Source organism: Emydura macquarii, unplaced genomic scaffold, assembly GCF_026122565.2.
Source record: "Emydura macquarii macquarii isolate MOO-44397 ecotype Brisbane River unplaced genomic scaffold, CSIRO-AGI_Emac_v2 contig_2617, whole genome shotgun sequence".
Taxonomy (NCBI): Eukaryota; Metazoa; Chordata; order Testudines; family Chelidae; genus Emydura; species Emydura macquarii.
Genome location: NW_027132754.1, coordinates 27737 through 48403, shown reverse-complemented (window position 1 = coordinate 48403; position 20667 = coordinate 27737). Strand labels below are relative to the sequence as shown.

At 60.9% G+C, this 20667-nt stretch overlaps 1 protein-coding gene across 1 annotated transcript in view; it reads left to right on the top strand.

Annotated features, from left to right (window-relative positions):
* ADGRL1 (adhesion G protein-coupled receptor L1) overlaps nt 1–11562 on the top strand; it is a 78860-nt gene extending 67298 nt beyond the window's left edge. The window contains exons 10-24 of the mRNA XM_067563801.1: nt 1220–1258; nt 1873–2056; nt 2790–2912; nt 3004–3209; nt 3413–3583; nt 4099–4308; nt 4584–4804; nt 6616–6682; nt 7297–7388; nt 7711–7879; nt 7983–8111; nt 8351–8447; nt 8708–8836; nt 9356–9373; nt 10696–11562. Of these exons, the coding sequence (XP_067419902.1) occupies nt 1220–1258; nt 1873–2056; nt 2790–2912; nt 3004–3209; nt 3413–3583; nt 4099–4308; nt 4584–4804; nt 6616–6682; nt 7297–7388; nt 7711–7879; nt 7983–8111; nt 8351–8447; nt 8708–8836; nt 9356–9373; nt 10696–11483 (2643 nt within the window). The 3' untranslated portion in view covers nt 11484–11562. The remainder of the gene's footprint in view (nt 1–1219; nt 1259–1872; nt 2057–2789; nt 2913–3003; nt 3210–3412; nt 3584–4098; nt 4309–4583; nt 4805–6615; nt 6683–7296; nt 7389–7710; nt 7880–7982; nt 8112–8350; nt 8448–8707; nt 8837–9355; nt 9374–10695) is intronic.
* The last annotated feature ends 9105 nt before the right edge of the window (nt 11563–20667 follow it).

The following is a 20667-nucleotide window of genomic DNA, read 5'->3' as shown; positions in this document are numbered from 1 at the left end:
GCGAGGTCCTTTCCAGTCCTACGATTCTCTGATTCTATCTGCATCCCAGGCCATCCCTCCGTGCCAACCCCTGCTGTGCCCCCATGTGGGGCCATTTCTGTATGATGACACCATCATGACGGCTTCATGGGGCCATCATGACATGCAACAATGTGAGCTTTTTCTGTGATGTCATCACATGGCATTGCAATGGGCCGGCGCCCCTTTTTGATGTCATCCCATGTGCTCCTCTGGGATGGCTTCACGTGCCATCAGGACATGATGCGTCCTTCTCCCTCCGGCACGTCGCTCTGCAATGATGTGTTTTGCCACGCTGCCGCGTTGGACCGGGCCCGTTCCGCAGCGTGTCCCCGCTTTGCATCATGAGATGACGGTTCTTCATCTGACACCGTGACATGGCCACGTTCCTTCGGGATCGTGTCCTGCCGGGCTGGCAGCCTCCAGATCATGCCCTCGCTTCAGGGCGTTGTCATTCTCCCCGGCCACCGGCAGCCAGGGCATGTGACAGCCTGGCCCCTCCCGCTGCACGTACGCTAGAGGTCACAAGCTGGAACGGGTGACGCACCCGCTCACACTCAGCTGGTGATTGGGCTAATTGCCCAGTGGTCATCGGTAGTTACACAGTGATCATCGGTGGTTACCCAATGGTTATCAGCTAGTTACCCATGGTCATCGCCTCTAGTTATCAGCTAGTTATCCAATGGTTATCAGCTAGTTATCCAATGGTTATTGACTAGTTACCCAATAGCTATCAGCTAGTTATCAGCTAGTTATCCAATGGTTATCGACTAGTTATCAGCTAGTTATCCAACAGTTATCAGTTAATTATCCAACTGTTATCGGCTAGTTACCCAACAGTTATCGGCTAGTTATCAGCTAGTTATCCAACGGTTATCAGTTAATTATCCAACTGTTAGTTTACCCAACGGCTCGGCTAGTTATCCAACGGTTATCGACTAGTTATCGGCTAGTTACCCAACAGTTATCGGCTAGTTATCAGCTATTTACTCGGTGGTTACCGGTCAGTACCTGTCACTGACATGGCCTAGCAGGGACCTTGTGCAAGAAGCGCAGATTTGCTCCAAGGCCCCAAGGCAAGAACACATCCCGGAGGATCAAAGCCCTGGGCCCTCGGTGCCGGGATCTGGCCCTGACCTTTCCTTCTTCTCTGTCCCGGCTTGCCTCCCTGCCCTGCGTTCCGGGTGCCTGGCGCCTTCAGATGCACAAGCGAGAGCGGACCTGCAAAGACTACATCAAGGTGAGGGGGGCTCCTGGGCTCCCCAGCTCCAGTCAGCCCCACAGCTGGCCCCTGAAAACCGGTCCCCAGTGGGCAGCTAATGGCAGGGCTCTCCGCCCTGACAGCGCCCCGCCCTTACACCACACTGACAGCAGCATACCTCCAGTGACTTCAGGAGGGTTACTCCAGATTTACACCAGGGAGTGTGAGGGGAATTGGCCCCAGTGGGGTTACTCCGGCTTTACACCAGGGAGTGAGAAGTCATGGGTTACGCCAGTTTTATACTAGGAAGTTAGAGGTTGAATTGGCTCCAGTGGAGTTGCTCCAGATTTACACCAGGGAGTGAGAGGGGGAGCTGGAGAGACACCCACTCACCCACCTAGCCCTGAGCCAAGGGGTGCGGGGAGGAGGCAGAGAGGTCAGGGTGGTTGTCCCAGGTGGGGGGTGCGGGGCATCGGGGCAGGCAGTCTGGGGGGCAAGAGAAGGGGCTGCAGCTGTCGAGAGGAGCTTGGCCCGAGGGAACCCCGGGGTCTGTGCAAAAATCCCTGTTAGCTCCCAATCCCGGCTGCCCTCTCCGGTGTGGGACCGAGCGTGGGGCTGAGCCATGTCTCCCCCCCCACACACACACACCCCAGGCTGTGGTGGAGACTGTAGACAATCTGCTGCGGCCAGAGGCGCTGGAGTCGTGGAAGGACATGAACGCCACGGAGCAGGTCCACACGGCCACCATGCTGCTGGACATCCTGGAGGAAGGCGCCTTCCTGCTGGCTGACAACGTCAAGGAGCCGGCACGCTTCGTCACCACCCGGCAGAATGTGGGTGAGTGGCCCCCTGACGCCCAGACACCTGGGTCCTCTAGAGATAGGGAGGTGGAAGGGGGCCAGCAAGGCCTGTCCCGGCCCACGGTGGCAGAGACCCCAGTAATCCCCCCATATCTCCAATATCTGGGTAACCAAGAGGCAGGTGGGGAAGATGAGCTTGGGCTAAGCCTCTCACCCGGATGCCTGGCTCCTCCAGGGACTGGGTGGGTGGATGAACCCTCACCACACCCTGACACAGTTGGCTGGAGCAGCTGGTGTTTCTCAGAGCCAGCGCCTCCCCTGGACAGAACAGATGCATGTGCAATGCGTGCAGGAGGGCTGCGTGAGCAATGCATGTGCAGGATGGATGCGTGTGCATGTGATGCGTGAGTAATGTGTGTGCAAGACAATGCACGTGTGTGACAGATGCATGTGCAGCTCGGATGCGTGTGCAGACAGAGGCATGTGCGGGATGGATGCGTGTGCGTGAGATGCATGTGCAGGACAGGTGCATGTGTGATGCGTGTGCAGGACGGATGTGTGTGCTGGACCGATGCACGGGCGAGCAATGCATGTGCAGGACAAATGTGTTGTGATGCGTGTGCAGGATGGATGCATGTGTGGGACAGACGCGTGTGCAGAATGGAGGCGTGTGCAGGACGGATGTGTGTGCGTGCGATGCATGTGCAGGGCATCCGGGCTGCATATGTGAGACAGCACACGCGTGCCCTTGTCCCGGCTCTCCCCTGCAGTGCTGGAGGTGACGGTGTTGAACACGGAGGGGCAGGTGCAGGAGCTGGTCTTCCCGCAGGAATACGCGAGCGAAAACTCCATCCAGCTCTCGGCCAACACCATCAAGCAGAACAGCCGCAACGGTGAGTGGGGGCGGGCCGGGACCCCGCACTGGAGCTGCGGAAGGGGCAATCCCCAGGGAGTGGCACTAACCACCCCTCCTTCCCTCCCCAGGGGTGGTCAAGGTGGTCTTCATCCTCTACAACAACCTGGGCTTCTTCCTCTCCACCGAGAATGCCACGGTCAAGCTGAGCGGGGAGGCCGGCGCCCCCAGCCCCACCCTGGTCGTCAACTCCCAGGTCATCGCCGCCTCCATCAACAAGGAGTCCAGCCGCGTCTTCCTCATGGACCCCGTCATCTTCACCCTCTCCCACCTGGAGGTGAGACACACCGCCGCCACCAGGAGGCGCTGTAGTGCTAGGGGGGAATCCGAGTGCGAATCTGAACGCGTGAATTCTCGGGCATCTCTCCATCGCTATACACCCCCTCCTCTCTCGGCCTGGGTCCCCTGGGGTGCTCGAGTTCCCATCACCCCTATTGTCACTGACGTGTGTCACCCCCCCCCTCCCACTGCTCCCCACAGGCTAAGAACCACTTCAACGCCAACTGCTCCTTCTGGAACTATTCGGAGCGCTCCATGATGGGTTACTGGTCGACGCAGGGCTGCCGGCTGGTGGAGACCAACAAGACGCACACCACCTGCGCCTGCAGCCACCTCACCAACTTCGCCGTGCTCATGGCGCACCGCGAGATCGTAAGGGCCTCGGCTCGGGGGCAGGGCTGGGATCGGGGGGGGGAGGGGGGGACCTCGCCCAGCCCGCAGCTCACTGGGGGCGCTGTCCCCCCACCCCCCAGTGGCTGGTCTGTGAGGCCGTCCCCCTCTAGTGGCTGGTCAGAGGATAACAACCTTCTGCTTCTTTCGCTCAAGTTGCAACCTGCCCCAGCTCCAACCCCAGCTGATGGCATGGGGGGAAGGGGGGGGCAGAGTGCCGGCAAAGAGGAAGGAGGGCGCGGGGGAGGGGAGGCATAGCTGGAGCAATGGCACAGGTAGGGGGGTGCATCTTTGAATCATCCAGGGGGATGGGGAAGGGGTACCCAGAGAGGAAGCATCCCCAAGGCGGGGGTGCCAGGAGAGGCGGGAGATTCCCGGGGAGATGGAGGAGGGGGTGCCCGGAGGGGAGCACCCCAGGATGCTGGGGCGAGCTCTGGGTTCGGGGAGGGGCTCCCCTGCACCCATCCTCACCCCTTCCCCCCCCCCCCCCGTCCCAGTACCAGGGCCGCATCAACGAGCTGCTGTTGTCGGTGATCACCTGGGTGGGCATCGTCATCTCGCTGGTGTGCCTGGCCATCTGCATCTCCACCTTCTGCTTCCTGCGGGGGCTGCAGACCGACCGCAACACCATCCACAAGAACCTCTGCCTCAGCCTCTTCCTCGCCGAGCTCCTCTTCCTCATCGGCATCGACAAGACGCAGTACGAGGTGGGGCCCAGCAGGGGGCGCCCTGCCCGCCGGTGTGAGGGGGTGGCGCTGGCGGGCGTGGTGCTGCAGGACGGGCCCGGCCGGGCGGTCCTTCTGCCCCCCCCCACCGCTCCCCGCAGTTTCATTCTCCCAGCGTGTCCCGTCTTTAACGATCGTGTTCCTGTGCGGCTCTGACACAGCCCCCGCGGCCCACCCCAGAGGCGGCTGCCTCTCTGCGCTGGGCGAGGGGTCCCGGGGCGGATCGCTAATCCCCTTGTCCCTTCTCCCCTCCCCAGATCGCCTGCCCCATCTTCGCGGGGCTGCTGCATTACTTTTTCCTGGCAGCCTTCTCCTGGATGTGCTTGGAGGGCGTGCACCTGTACCTCATGCTGGTCGAGGTCTTCGAGAGCGAGTACTCCCGCAAGAAGTACTACTACCTGGGGGGGTACTGCTTCCCGGCCCTCGTGGTGGGCATCGCCGCGGCCATCGACTACCGCAGCTACGGCACCGACAAGGCGTGAGTGCCGGGGCGGGGCTAAGGCACCGGTGGGGCGTGAGTGACGGGATCGAGGCGGGGCTAAGGCACCAATGGGGCGTGAGTGATGGGATCGAGGCGGGGCTAAGGCACCAATGGGGCGTGCATGCTGGAGGGTGGGGCTACGGCACCGACAAGGCGTGAGTGCCGGGGCGGGGCTAAGGCACCAATGGGGTGTGAGTGACGGGATCAAGGCCGGGCTAAGGCACCAATGGGGTGTGAGTGATGGGACGGGACAGGGCTGAGGCACCAATGGGGTGTGAGTGATGGGATTGAGGTGGGGCTAAAGCACCAATGGAGTGTGAGTGATGGGACAGGGCGGGGCTAAAGCACCAATGGAGTGTGAGTGATGGGACGGGGCGGGGCTAAGGCACCAATGGGGTGTGAGGGATGGGATGGGGCGGGGCTAAGGCACCAATGGGGTGTGTGTGCTGGAGGGTGGGGCTATGGCACAGACAAGGCATCAGTGGTTGAAGGTTGGGCATGAGTCCCTGGGTGGATGTGGCCATGACACCAACAAGGCATCAGAACTAGTGGGTGGGGCTTGAGTGCCCAGGTGGGCGGGGCTATGGCCCCAATGGCTGTGAGTTCCAGGGGCCGGTTGGATCAATTTGGGTTTTTAAAATAAAAGATCTCGTTTTTTAAATGAATTCCCTGTTTCTTTATCACACTAAATCTCTTCAAAACGGAGTTTGAAATTGACAACCAGGGCCAAGACCTAAACTTCTTCTGCGCTATTAAAACCCTTTAAATCAAATTCAAGAAGTAACAGGCAGCACCACGCATGGTCTGCCAAAGTTTTAAAGAAAGCCAAAACCCCTGACTGCGTGGAAGTCGCTGGCTCTGCACCTGTAACCGGAGTTTGTGGAAGAGCTAAACCAGCTCCTGACAGCAGCAGCCTCTTCTGCGGGTGCAGACAGAGCATTTTCTTCTCTGCGTTTTATCCAGTTTGTTCGAACCTGAGAAACTGACCGGGAGTTGAAATCCCAGGGAAGCTTGTTTTCCTTTTCCACTCTGTGAATAAAAACTAAGTGTGAGAGGATGAGATCTATTAGCGCTAGGAATCTCCACGCACATGGTGACCAGAATCAATCAGTTCAATTCACTAACTCCAGATCATACTAAATTCACTTAATAAATCAGTTCGGTTTGAGAAATTCCCTTTTTTCCCCAGGACGTTTAGGGAGTTTTATTTAACTCGGCCATAAAAAAGCATTTTAAAAATTGTGCATTTTTAATTGAATTCCAATTTTCCTCCGAACGCAGCTTGACACAAATCCCGAGTAAAAATTGACTCTGGTGAATAAGAAATGCAGCATTCGCCATTTCCTAACATCATAACAAAATGTAAAACTCCCGCGTCTCAGTGATGAGTTAGTTGCATGTGAAGCCACAGACGGGCTCAAATAAATGTGGGTGGATCGAGTGGATCGTCCCACTTAGCAAACAGAGGTGCCCAGCGCAGTGTGATGGATGCAGTTGGTTGCAAATCAACAGGTTTTAAGGGTTTCCATCCAATGAGTCTTCACCGTTCTTTAGGAAATACTGAGAAAGTAAAACCCGCCCGTCCTGGTCGGGGTCAGGGCTCTGGCACTGCTATGACAGAGTGCTGGGATGTATGTGGGGGCATCCCGAGTGGTCCTCGTGTCCCATAGCTATAGGGTGGGCTTCTCTGCCGTGGGCAGCCCCAGAAGGGGTGAGGGGGGATGGGGTCTCCTGCCCCATGGGGGGCCCCCAGGCCAGCTTGCCCAGAGCTGACACTCTCCTCCCCTCCCCCTGCCCCATTTCCACAGCTGCTGGCTCCGAGTGGACAATTACTTCATCTGGAGCTTCATCGGCCCCGTCTCCTTCATCATCATGGTGAGTACAGGAGTGGTGGGGGGAAGGGGGAGCCCGGCCTCAGGCAACCCCCCAGGAAGGGATTGTCATCATCATCTTCACTGCCAAGGCAGGGATAGAACCCAGGAGTCCTGGCTCCCAGCCCCTCCCGCCAGCTCTGGCCACTGGCCCCTCACACAGCAGGGGGTGAAGTCTGAGACCAGCTCCCCAGCCCTGGGGGGCTCTTAGAGTCATTGCCCTGAGTCCGAGCTGTCCCTGGGTAGAGACACCCCCACCCCCCCGCCTGACGGGGAATGACTGGCCATTGGCGCCATGGCCTGGCTCCTGCAAATGGGCCTCAGACAAGCAGCAAAAGAAACCCTCCAACAGCCCCTCCCAGTGTGGGGCAGAGGGGTCATGGGGGGAGGGGCAGAGAAGGCTCTGGGGGAAGGGGCAGAATAGCCCCTCCCACTGTGGGGCAGCAGGGGCCCTAGCGGAAGGGGAGAGGGGCAGAGGGGGTGGGATTGCAGGATTGATTGGTGGGGGGCAGGAGGCCTCGCAGCTAGTGGGGTCAGGCAGGGGGCGGGGCAAGGGGGGGCGGGGCGCAGGGGGCGGGGCTGTTCAGAGCTGGGGTCTCACGGCTGCCCCGCCCCCAGGTCAACCTGCTCTTCCTCATGATCACGCTGCACAAGATGAGCCGCAGCGCGGCCGTGCTCAAGCCCGACTCCAGCCGCCTGGACAACATCAAGTGAGTGAGGCCGGGTCGGGGGGGTCACCGGGCCCCCCCCCCACTGATACCCCTTCCCAGGAGGAGCCCGCACTGCACTGGCCTGAGCCAGGCTGGACGGGGCCGTGGTAACTCCAGAGGTGGCTGCATCTCGGCACCGGGCAAGGGATCCCTGGATAAACAGCTCCCGCACTCCACCCCAGAGGTGGTTGCATCTCGGCACCGGGCAAGGGGTCCCTGGATAAACAGCCCTCATAGCCCACCCCAGAGGTGGCTGCATCGCGGCACCGGGCGAGGTGTGTGGAAGGTGCCATGCGTAACCCTCTGTGTCTCTCCCCTGCAGGTCCTGGGCGCTGGGCGCCATCGCGCTTCTCTTCCTCTTGGGGCTCACCTGGGCCTTCGGCCTCCTCTTCATCAACAAGGAGTCCATCGTCATGGCCTATCTCTTCACCACCTTCAACGCCTTCCAGGGCATGTTCATCTTCGTCTTCCACTGTGCCCTGCAGAAGAAGGTCAGGCTGGTGGCGGTTGGGTGGGGCTGCGGGCGGGATTGAGGGGCACCGGCAGAGCTGGGGTGGGGGAGCCAGCGCACTAATCCAGCCGCCCTCTCCCCAGGTGCACAGGGAGTTCAGCAAATGCCTGCGGCACACGTCCTGCTGCCTGCGCAGCCCCCCCGGGGCCACCCTCGGCTCCCTCAAGACTTCAGCCATTCGGAGCAACAACCGTTACTACACGGGCACCCAGGTATGGAGTGGGGGGCTCGGCAGAGCCCTCCTGGCGCTGGGGGGGGGGCAGAACCTTCCCCTAGGGCAGGAGATGGTCGGACAGAGCCCTCCCTAGGGCTGGGGTGAGATGGGAGGGGGGAAGGTCCCACTCTCTCTCAGGCAGGGTTGGGGTCTCTGCGGCGGGACAGACGGCCGGGGGTGTCTGTGTCTGAGCCCCCCCCGTCCCACTTCACACACACACACGTGTGTCTCTCGCAGAGTCGGATCCGGAGAATGTGGAACGACACCGTCCGGAAACAGACAGAGTCCAGCTTCATGGCGGGGGACATCAACAGCACCCCCACCCTGAACCGAGGTGAGACCCCCTCCCCCCAGCGCCCCCCAAATCCAGGTGAGACCCCCCCAGAACCCCCAGTCTGCTCCCTGCGGCCCCTGGACTCTCTCCCTTGTGGCGTCCCGTCCCCGCACTGCCCCGGCCAGTCCTGCTCAGCCTGGTGCGCTGGAGTTGGCGGCGTGGCCGGCAGGGGGGACATGCCCCCTTTATCTCGGGGCTGGGGGGTGGACGCTGGGTGCCCCGCAGGGGAGCTGACGTGCCTGCCTCTGCGGCCCCTGCAGGGACCATGGGGAACCACCTGCTGACCAACCCGGTGCTGCAGACCCGCGGCGGTACCAGCCCCTACAACACCCTCATCGCCGAGTCCGTGGGCTTCAACCCCTCCTCGCCCCCCGTCTTCAACTCCCCAGGTAAGCCCCCCGCCCCCCTCGTATTACCCCCATGCGAGGACACACCCCACAGCCCCCCATTCTCCCCCACTCTGCCCCCGATGTGAGCACACACTCCACCAACCCCCCATTCCCGCTCGCTCTGCCCCCGGTGCGAGGACACACCTCGCTGCCCCCCAAGTGCTCCTGGTCTGGAGACACCCCTGGAGGGGACCCACTCTCTGGGATCCCACTTTCCTTCCAGAGAAGTTCCTTTAGGGGTGTGGAGGGGGTCCCCTTAAATCTTCTCCAAGGAAAGGGGCTCTGGAGTCCGGGGCCTTTCTCAGATGGGGGTGCTGTGGGGATCAGGAGGGGAGCACTGGATGTGGGGAGTGGCTCCCAGCTACTCCAGCCCCAGCATCTCCCAGCAGGAAGTGCTGTAGGGACCCACAGAGAGCTCCCTAGGGGTCGCTGTTTGCTTTGGGGGTGCTGCCCCCCCTGCCTGCTCTGTAACCGTCTCTCTCTTCTCTCCCCTTCTCCACTCGCTGGCGCCACCGGCAGGGAGCTTCCGAGAGTCCAGTACGTCCCTCCTTTCCAGTTCCATTTCGCAGTAATGTTTCCTTCGTTGCTAGTTTGACTGGCAGGCTGGGGGTGGGGCGCAGCCAGGACACGACGGTGCAGGCAGCCAGGCGCTGGCGTGGAGACCGGCCTCTCCCGGCAGGGGGTGCTGTGGGGCGCGGGGCAGGAGCGCCGGCGGTGGGGGGAGCTCCCAGGCGACTCCAGCCCCGGCCTCTCCCAGCAGGGGGCGCTGCAGGCCGGGCTATAAAGGAGTGCCATCCTCGCATTCCCCATGGTGGCCACTAGAGGGCGGTAGAAGCCGAGCGGCTGCCGCTGGGATCAGGTCCTAGCGGCCTAGGGAAAAGCAGCCGTAGCGGACGCCTGCTGTCCCCGGGGTCCCTATTGTCCCCTGTCACCTTCCCTCTGCGCCAGATTGGACCCTGGTCCATATAATCCCATATCGCCCGCCTGCCGCGGCATTTTGGTCTGTACAGGCCTGTATCTGACCAGCGGCCAATACTCAGTGATTCAGAGCAAGGCAGCCCTGCCCCCCATGACGCTCTCTGTGAGCAGGAAGGATGGGGCTCCCCAGGTTGGGAGGTGGGTCCCCCAGATCTCAGCACAAGAGGTCCCCAATGTTATTGGGTTGGAGGCAGGAGAAGGAGCCCACTGCCTCAGACACTCCCAGACTAGGTTGCAGTCGGTGGACGGCAGGTATGTGTGTTGGGGGGAGACCGGGTTGGGGGGTCAGCCCCCTCCCCGCCAGCAAGGGAGTGGGGCTTGGCTGCGTCTGGCCAGCATGTGCCTCCCTCCAGATCGGGTGGGCTGGGCTCTGAGCTTCCCCCGGAAAGCCAGGCCCAAAGCAGCACCCCCCAGGCTGGGTCCAACCCGCACCCGGCGCCAGGAGCAGACGGGTCACTTGGATCCGACACCACCCGGGAGCTCCGGGTCCGGCACATCCCCATGGCGGTGAGGGGGGGTCGGGGTGCAACCTCACGACCCTGCCACCCAGCCCCCGCTGAGCTCCCTGCTCACACTTCCCCCTCCCCAAAAATTCCCAGGAAGCGGCTCTGCCCACCCGCCTCTGTGATTGGCTGTTGTTCCCCAAGTGGCGGGGCTAATGGAGACAGGCAGCCAGACTGAGTGGCTGCTCTGAGCCCCGCCCCCCACCAGCTGATTGGCAGCTACCAGACCCCACCCACACACGCATGCTTCCGCCCCCCTCTGCAAAGGACACGTGGAGGTGGCTGGTCCCGATCTCAGTCGTGAACGTCCGGTGCCTCCCTCCCGCCCCCCACTAACCCCCACCCCCTCTCTCTCTCTGCTGCCCCCCCCCCCGGCAGAGCACCCCCTGAACAACAGCCGGGACGCCTGCGGCATGGACACCCTGCCCCTCAACGGCAACTTCAACAACAGCTACTCCCTCCGCAGTGGTGACTTCGCGACCGAGGGCGCCAAGCTGGCCGACTGCCGGCGCAACCTGAGCGACGCGGCCGCCTTCGAGAAGATGATCATCTCGGAGCTGGTGCACAACAACCTGCGCGGGGCCGGCGGCACGGCCAAGGGGCCCCACGCGGGGCCGGCGCCCCCTCCGGCCGGCGCGGCCGAGCCCAGCGACCCCTCCGGGCCGCCCACCCCCCCCGGCGGCAGCAGCGGCGAGGAGGAGCCGGCGGCCGTGGCGCCGGAGGCCCCGGCCCTGAGCCACGAGGAGAACCTGGAGATCGAACTCATGTACAAGGCGCTGGAGGAGCCGCTGCTGCTGCAACGGGCTCAGTCCATCCTCTACCAGAGCGACCTGGAGGAGTCGGAGAGCTGCACGGCCGACCTGACCGAGGGCGGAGACGGCCAGGCCCCTTCCCCCAACAGGGACTCCTTGTACACCAGTATGACCAACCTGAGGGACTCCCCTTACCCGGACAGCAGCCCCGAAGCGGTTGGGGAAATCCTCCCCCACGCCCAAGCCATCAATGAAATCTACTACACCAACCGGCCCGCTCTGGTGCCCCGCAGCCAGCTGCAAGCGTACTACCAAGTCCGGAGACCTAGCACTGACGGCTACTTGGTTCAAGCCGGCTTGGAGGGCCCGGTGCCGGAGGGAGACGGTCAAATGCAGCTGGTCACCAGTCTCTGAAAGCCAGGCGCGGACTGAGGCGCCGCCCCGATCCGCCGACTCTCCCCCCCGCCTCATCCCACCGTCGCCAAAAGGAACCCTTCCCCCCCCCCCCCCGGGCCGCGGCCTGGAGGTTTTCATTTTTCGCCCTGGGATGCTGAGAGAGAAGGGTGGGGTGCCGCAGCCGGGCGCACGCAGGGCCGGGGAAGGAGGAGAGGGGCTGGGAAAAGCCGGTGTTTTTCTCCTCTCCGAAGGGTGGCCGGATGGTCTGGCGTCCTCCTGCTTGACCTGGTGGAAACAGGAGGAGGGAAATGGGGTGTGTGGCTGCTTTTGCATTTTGGAAGTAAAGGAGGGAGATGGGGAGGGAAAGAAGGAATGAAAAAGGCACCGGCCGGACGACAGGATCGCCCCTGTTTGCTTTTTAAGAGCGTCCCTCTTCAGTCATTAATTTTTTTTTTTTTAGTTCGTTTTGGGGGGGAGAAGATCAAAAAAAAAGTGGGGGGGGTTGAATTTTTTTTAACAAACAGATCGCCGTGGGGGAGAGGCCAGCTGGGCCTCCGTCAGAGCCCCAGAACGCACCCACGCCGGCACCCACGTAGAGGCCATGTTCCCCCGTGTATGCACCTTGGCAACGTCAAACCGGGATCCGATTGGTCAGCTGAGAGAGGGGTCGATGGAGCCCGTTTGCCCTGCCGAGGGGCGTTCTCCTGTGACCTCCACTTTCTTCTATATGAACCTTGCCAAAAAATATATATGTATAGATATACAGAGAGCTATAGAGAAAGCTATATCTAGAGAGAGAGAGATGGGGGCGGGGGTTGTTCTGGGTCTGGATAGAAATTGTTGAACCTGGTGCTGACCTTCCAGTATTTGTCAGCTGGGGGGAAACTGAGGCACGGTGGGGAAGTGGCTCTTAAAAGTCACTCAGCGGAAGGATTTTGATTTCAGTTCTTTTTTATGCCAAACCATCAGCAAAGTCCGCAGGAGCCTGGGCGGGGAGAGGTGCGTTTTTCTCTCAAAAGCATCCTTGGTGCCAGGAACGGCTGATGCGCCGCCTTGTTTCCGGTGGAGGAGGAAGATGCACTGAGGTGGCCATCTTTGATTTGGGTTTTTGTTTTCCCTTGCTGTGTTGCGGCCCTCCCCGCGCCCCCCCTTCACGGCTCGCAAATCAAACACGCATCAGCACCCTGTGCTGGGAGGTGGTGGAGAAAACCAGGAGAAGAGGGGTGCTTCCTGGGCCATCAGTGTGATGCTGAATCCGCTTCCCCCACCCTCGCCCTCCACAGCCGCCACTTCTGTCAAGATGCACGCGCCATTTTCCTGCGGCTCACTGGGAATCTCGGAAACTCCTGCAGTTCTCCCCCGTCTGCGTTTTCCAGTTTGGCTTTTATTTCCTCCTCTGAAGACATGCAGAAGCCAGGTGCCTCATGGGAGCTGCTGTCAGAACCCGGTTGGGTCAAAATAGGGGTGGGGAGGTTTTTTGGGGGGGCAATTTGACACTTGAATCTCCCCCTCCCCGCCCCTCGGATCGGTTGGATCATCTTTGAGCAAAAGAACAACAGAAACCCAAGCGGCACTTTTTTTTTTCTTTCTTTCTTTCGAAGGACAAAACAACAAAAAACAAAAATGTCTCCCTTTTCAAGCACAACTCTGAATTCTCTCGCCCTCTTCTTCCCAAGAGAGACCATGGGAGCCAATATCACATGAAGACGTCATTTTGCTGGGGGTGGGGAGGGTTTAGGGTGGGCTGGAGGGTTAATTCGGGGGAGGCGGGCGGGCGTGGATACAGATTGAAATGCTGTAAATATGAAATTTCAAACAAACCGAAAAAGGGGAATCGAGGAATCACCTGAAAAACGAAAATGGGGATTTTAGAAAAAAAAAAAATACAACCTATCAACCACAATCCCAAGGACCAGTTTGTGTCCTGGATTTAAAATCTATCTATCGATCTATCTAGGTCGATAGGTAGATATAACTGTGCTCTGCTCTAGCCCCATTGACTGTTTGGGGGGCAGGTGAAGGGGACAAGGAGACCCCCCCTCCCCTTTTGACGAAGACAGGGGAACGGATCACGAAAACTATGAGCAGATTTTTACAATCAAAACAAAAAAATAGGAACTGTTTTTGGCACAATTTTTATGTAATATATCCATACAATGCGTCATTTCTGTGACTTTCTCAACATTCCCTTTCCCTGCTGGATAAGGTACTTTTTTCATACATCTTGACATGACTCGGTCATTTTCTCACTCACTGCCACTGTGGAATTGTGGGTTAAAAAAAAAAAAATTTACTGTAAGACCCAAAGATGCTGTAACTGTAGGTTAGGAAAATTGTTTTGGGTTTGTTTCGCTTTTTTCTGGCCAGGGATGTCGGGTGTGAAGAGTTTTTTTAAGTCTATGTTTATTTACTTGCATCCCTCGGGGCCGGAAGGCATTTGACGGTGTCGAGTTGAAGGGGCAGGTGGGCACCTGGTTCGGATTCATGACGTGGAGAGGGGCTTCGCGTGCCGTGGCCTTGTCTCCCAGCCTGTGGAACTGCTGGCGAGCGCGTGAGAGATGATGGCTGGTTTAGGTGTGTCTTGGCCTTCATCGGCTTGGATTTCGTGACTTAGATGGTGGACAGAAGGGTGCAGCCGTAAGGGGCAGGATCCCCCGCCTGGTATGAATGAGTGTTGCTCCGTTGGTGTCCATGTGTTTATTGACACCTGCTGGGATGTGGCCCAGGGCAATGAGAAAACTCCAGCTCCGACTCCAAGTGGCTAGTGAACGCCTGGGGTGAACAGTGGCGGGTTCTGGTCCTGCTCTGCCCCGCTGTGTGCCTTAGCCCCACTGGCCCCTGGGCTCGGGCTCAAACAGGGGGCAAGCGAGCAGGCTTGTGCTGTGTGAGAGCCTGCAGGGTCCCTGGGGAGCCATGCTTAAGGAAGGGAAGGTAGCGCTTGGGTGGAGGTGACAAGTGGGTGATATTTACGGTGCTGCCCTGCCCACCATCTCCGGCCAGACACAAGGTCGGCAAAGGGCTGGATAGGCCCAGAAAGGCTCGTTCCACTGCTAAGCCTTGGTGAGGGTAGCCGGCCAACCCCCTAGTGTCACGTCCCCTCCTCCCCCCGGCGCAGCATCCACCCCACAACACTAGGGCTGAGCGCTGAGTGTTCCTGAAACTCAGACCACATCCTGGGAGCAAAACCCCCGGGCGAGATGCTGGCAGTCCCCCACCCAGCCCCGCCGGGAAACCAGCCTGCAGAGCCTCCTGGGCTACTGAGGGCGGCTTCCTTGGCTCCGCTGGACTGTCTGCCAGGCCCCGGACCCCTTGATACTCCCCCGAATACCGAGCTTGCACCAGAACCGATGCCGCATCCGCATCTCTTGCTGAGGTTATTCAAGCCAATTTTCCCGCAACCGAGCCCTTACCCGGCTCATTTCCCCCCAGCCGCCTCCTTCTGGCAGTTGCCCAGCCTGGGCCCTGGGGTCAGCAGACCTGGAGCTTCCTGGGATAACCCAGCACAGCTTCTCCTGCCCGGCCTGGCCTTCGCATGGGGCCAGACCCAGCTCCCACTGCCCCCCATCAGTCCCCAGACCTGTGCGACCTCCCCTGAGCAGTCAGGGCGGTCACGCCCCTGTTGGGCAATCCAGGCTCTCCACCTTCTCTGGGAGAACTCTCTTCCCCACCCCCATCACAAGTGCAATGAGTTCATTAGCTGCGCTGGGCTCAGCCCAGATGGACAGTAGGTTTAGAAGCCACTGGGGGACGCCTAAGCAGCAGGTTCGTTGTCTTGCTGGTGTTGCATTTGGAGGCTGTTTAAAAGCCGGGTGTGGGGAGATTGGAGCCAAGTTTCTTTTCCTCCTATGAAATCTTTGGAGGGCGATTTGGGGGTGGGACGGGTAGCCTGAGACCTCGCCCAGGGAGCAGCCGTCCAGCTGGGGCTAGCGGCCACGTCACTGCTGAATTTGGCCCCATGGGATGTTGCTCTCATGTGATTTAGCCACATCCATTCGGAGTGAGGGGTAAATTCTGCACCTCCTATTTTTTGTGGGGGGTTGGAAATTCCTCAAACCCGCTCCCCACACCCACGAAAACCAAACGGCCTTATTCCCCCCCCCTTGGCACACTTTCCCCCCCAGCCCCAAAACCAAAGACGCCCATTGGAGCGAGGGTCTGTCTGCCTCTGGCTGGCCCCAACGGTAGCCAGGCGGGCTCGGGGAAAACGCCACTCCCAGCTCTGCGCCCCCGTGGGGCTGTTTCAGGGGGTGGAGGGCCCAGATGTATGGGCCGGCAGGGTTATAGCTGTGTGGGGGGGGGGCAGGGAGACATTCAGAAGGGGGTTGAGAGCATGGCGTGGTTTGTGTGGCAGGGCCCATCCGGAGTCTTGGGACCCAAACTGGAGCCGCGCAGCGGCACTGCTGGGCTGGGGCCCCTGGGAGTGACCCTGGATCCTGCTTCTTCATGGCCCTGCACTTGGTGTAGCCTTAACCCCCCGGGCAAATTGCTGCCAGCTGGGAGTGGCAGGTGCCCGCGGCGCGGAGCCATGCCCTGCACCCTGTGTCACCACGAGGGGGTGCTGCGCTCGCATGCGTGGCAGCAGGGCCCGGCCCGGCCCGGCCCAGCCATGTGCCGTGTATCCCCGGAGCAAAGGGGCTGGCGGGCAGGGGCTTGGGGCTGCCTTCGCGAAAGAATTGACCCTCCCCCCACCACAAAGCGGGCAGGGGGGGTCCCAGGCTGGGCTACTGCAGGGGTGCAGTCGTGTCTCTGTGGGGGTGCCCAGGGTGGAGTATTGTGGGGGGTGCAGTTGTGTCTAGGTGCGAGGGGGTCCCAGGCTGGGGTAGCAGAGGCGTGCACTCATGTCTGGGTGTGGGGGGGTTCCAGTTGGGGGGGTAGCACAGGGGTGCAGTTGTGTCTGGGTGCAGGGGGTGCCCTGGGTGGGGTATTGCGGGAGTGCAGTCGGTCTGGGTGCAGGGGTCTCAAGCTGGGGTATTGCAGGGGTGCAGTTGTGTTTGGGTGCGGGGGGTGCCAGGTGGGGGTATTGTGGGGGTGCAGTTGTGTCTCAGTGTGGGGGGGTCCCAGGCGGGGGTGTTGCAGGGTGCAGTGATGTCTGGGTGCAGGGGTTGCCCACGGGGGGTATTGTGGGGGCTGCAGTCGTGTCTGGGTGCGGGGGGTGCCCACAGTGCAGTTGTGGGGGGTGCAGTCGTGTCTGGGTGCGGGGGGTGCCTATTGTCGGGAGTGCAGTTGTGTTTGGGTGCAGGGGGGTCCCAGGTGGGGATGTCCAGGGGGTTTCAGGCCTGGCTTCTCCCAGGGTGATTCTAAGGTGGCTTCTTATCCAGCCCCAGGAGCTGCTGCATCTGGCTCAGGTGCCCCCTCCCCCCCCCACCGCTTTACCTTGTGCTGAAGCCCGGGGGTCCCTTATCACGTGGCTTCTCTTGGGGGCAGCCCCAGCCCCATCGGGGCCTGAGCGGGACCCTCCTTTCCCAGGGGCCCAGGCAATTGCCTGGCTCAGGGCGTGCGGTGGCCTGTGGCGGCTATAACAGCCTCCTGCTGGGCCTCAGCAGCATATATCGGCCTCTTAGCTCGTGGGGTTCGGGGGCTCTGGGGCGAAGGGCGAAGGGTCCAGCTCCAGTGGTGATGGCAGAGTGGGCTGGGCTGGGACCCATCAGCCACCCCCCACATGCTGGCGGAGACCCCCCAGCTCTGATCTGAAGCAGGGAAAGGGGGTGTCTGAGGCTGGGGGGGGGCTACCTGTGCTCGGACGTATTGACTGTCGCGCTTTCTGTCTGTACACGGCTCTTTCCTTCCATTTCCAGGGGGGACGGTGTATCCGGGGGGGTTGGTGCAGCTATTTGTGGGGGGCGACCTCCCTTAAACCCCCTCCCCGTAGCTCCTCCAAGCCTCCAGCCTGTTATTTCAGGGGTGGTAGCCCCTGGCAGGACACGCATCATTGGGGCTCTCGGCCCAGGCCGGGGGGGCTCCCGTGGACTTTTGCTCCCCCTTTCTTGCTGATAAACTCGCCCCAAGACATGGGGCTCCCTGCCCTCACGCCTCGCCCTGCCCTCCCCCCAGTCTCTTTGGGACGCACTGGATCTGGGCAAACTCCCAGCTCCAGCTCCCTTTCCCCCCACATCCTGGCTGCCCCCCTCTGATCCGTGCCCCAAACCCCTTCCCCAGCCCCCAGCCGCAGTTGGAGGGAGAGAGCCCAGAACCAGCTGGCTGCTTGCAGCACATGGCATGTTTTGGGCAGCGGAAGTTAGATGCCATGGCCCAGCATGGCTCAGCCCTGCCGCCATCCACACCCCACCACTGAATAACGCCCCCATGGCACCCAGGATCCCCCCACCCCCCTCAAGCACCCTTATTTACTGGGAAGGCGGAGCTCCAAGCTCTCCAATCAGCTTCCAGCTCCACCACCACCCACCAATGAGAAGCCTGTGCCTGCTGCTTCCCACAAGAGATCTCCTCACTCTGTGATTGGCTAGCTGCCAGCCAATGGCTAGGGAGTGGTGCTGATTTCCTGACTCGATTTCCCACAGGGTCGTGGGCCAAGCCGGGGTGGGGGCCGCTGCCGCCCCCAGAAAATCCACAGCCCCGCGAGCCATGGGGGTTAGAACCCATGACCGGCTGAGCCCAAGGCCGCCGGTGTGAATTCTGCACCCAGCCAGCAGGGGACGGTGGTGCAGGCGCCACCCCACTGCAGCAGGGCTGGAGCGATGCTGGCTGCCCATTGCCCAGGGGCGAGGCGCCTCCAAGCCCTTCCCCCCAGAAGACAGCATGCGGGGAGGGGAGCCCTTTAGTCACACCACACAGCGGGGACCGAGCTGGGGCCTTTCAGGCACCCAACCCCCCCCCCCATCCTTGAGCTGAGGGTGCAGCTCTCCCAGCTGGGAGCTAGTAGAAGGTTGTTGTCCTGCCATAACCCACACTCCCCGTGCCAGGCCCTGTGAGTTTAGCTCCCCCCACTTTCTTGTCACACCCCTCTCTGCCTCTCCTGGGACATCTTGAGCTGGGGTGGAGGGGGGCATCCCTGCCAGCTGCCCGTCTTGCCTTCTGGGTCTTGGGACTGGCCTCCCATGCAGCTGCAGCTGGGGAGGAGCCTGTCCAGATTTTATTGGTACCCGCAGCGCCACCTGGGGGTGACTAGAGCAACTCGAAAACCAAATAACACACGCAGCAGACCGACGGCACCCAAACTGCGATGGGAGCCCCCGCGTGCTGGGCCCGGCCCAGATCTTTGCCTGAGCTCAGGGCCCCGTTGTGCCAGGCACTGCACAGCCCTACAGCGAGACCCCGCCGCCACCTCGAAGCCCTATAAATAGCCAAGTGGTGGAGGAAGGGAAACTGAGGCACAGAGCGGACCCATGACTTGCCCGAGGTCACCCAGTAGGGCAAAGCTGGGACCAGAACCCAGCCCGGTGCCTCATCCTGGCTGGCCGAAAAAGCCACTAGAGTCCCTGTGCCTTTAGACGTGACCTCGCCCAGCCCCCCAGAGTCACCCCAAGCCGTGGGGCAGTGAGATCCTCAGGCTGCGCTCTAAGGATGCTACGGGCGACTCAGCCTCCTTTGTGCGCGGGGGCGTGTGGTTCTGATCCGGCTCCTCTCCCGGCTGCGCTTTTTCGTTCCTTCCTTTCTCTGTCTCTTTCCTGCGCTTTTCGTCTCTCTCCCTTGGACTTCCGTCGCTCCTTCCTGCCTCTCTTCAATATGCCAAACCAATTTTGGGTCGAGTGCATTAAACAGAACAAAAGAATTACGATAATACCGCTGCCGATACAGCTCATTTAGCAGAAAACAGAGAAAAAAGAACAAAAAAAAACAAAATACAAAAATAAAATAACTAAATGGGAACAATTGTTGAGTGACAAACGTGACATTCGAACAATAAAGGAAAACAAGTTCTTGGAACCAAGGGGCTGAGAGCTGGATGGTTTTGTTTGGGGGGGGCACAGCGGGGCGGGGGGGTTGAATGGGGCAGAGCAAGGAATGCCTGGGGACGGGGATGGTGCCAGGGGTCCCTGAGGGGAAGGTACCAAGGAATGGGGGTGTGATGCCAGGGGCACAGGGGGGGCATGATCGGCTGTTCTAGGCTATTCCTTTTCCCCCCATCCCGTTCTCTGTGTCAGCCCAGCACCTAGGGAGCCCCCTAGAGGCTCTGTTCCAGGGGTTCTTAACCATCTTTTGCTGGGACCCCCCTTGAAAATATTTCAGGCTCTGATGACCCCTCCCAAGTGATGATTCCCCCCCCCCCCATGCCATGCCACCCTTACTGGCATGTGCAGGGGCTGACTGCTCGCAACCCCCCCCCCCATAATAATCTCGGGACTCCCTGAGGGATCACGACCCCCCCAGTTTGAGAACCCCCTGCTCTATCCCTCCCCCACCCCAGTCCATGAGCCCCAAGACAGAATCCCCCTTTATGGTCACGACCGGGGCGGCCTTGCTATTTCCAGCACCAGAGGACACTGTGCACCCCCAGCCCCCCAATCTGACACACAGGGGGATCTGCTGGCAAGGGGGATACCCGGGACACACTTTTTTTTTCCTGGCAAGGGGCGGGGCTAGTTGCCTATATGAGCCAAAGCCCCTCATATCGGGATGGCTGGACAGACAGACAGACAGCTGCGGGGGGGATGGAGGGGCTGGATGGATCTGGAGACAGGGAAGCCCCCGTCACCGTGGATGCTACCAAACGTGGCCCCAAGGGGTCGGCACCCAACAGCTCCTGGCAGCCCTGACGCCCCACTGCACAGCCCGGGGCGGGGGGGGAGGGGGTTGTTGAGCTGCAGCTGCCACCTCCACACACCCTGGGGCTGAGACCCTTCAAACTCATTTCATACCAGGCCCCGGGCCCCCTTCCCTGCCACCCTGCCCTGGGGCTGAGTCAGAGCCAGCGCCCCCTAGAGGGGCAGAGCCCTGTGTCCCGTTCCCCACCCCTGAGCCAGGCTGAGTTTGCTGCTGGTGGTTAGACTGCCGAGGTGGGGCTGGGCGTCCGGATTCCTGGGTTCTAGCCCCAGCTCCAGGGAGAGGGAAATGCGACGCCCCCTGCAGACAGCATCTCCCCTGCCCCAGGTCAGGCCTGGCTTGGAACTGGGAGACTCTCAGGGGACTGGGGGGGAGGGAGGGGGCGTAGAGACAGCTGGGGGGGCAGGGTTGTGTGTGAAAGGCTTTAACCAGCTTCATCCCACGGTCCCCGTCCCGCCTTTCCTCTGCCGGCCAGGAGATG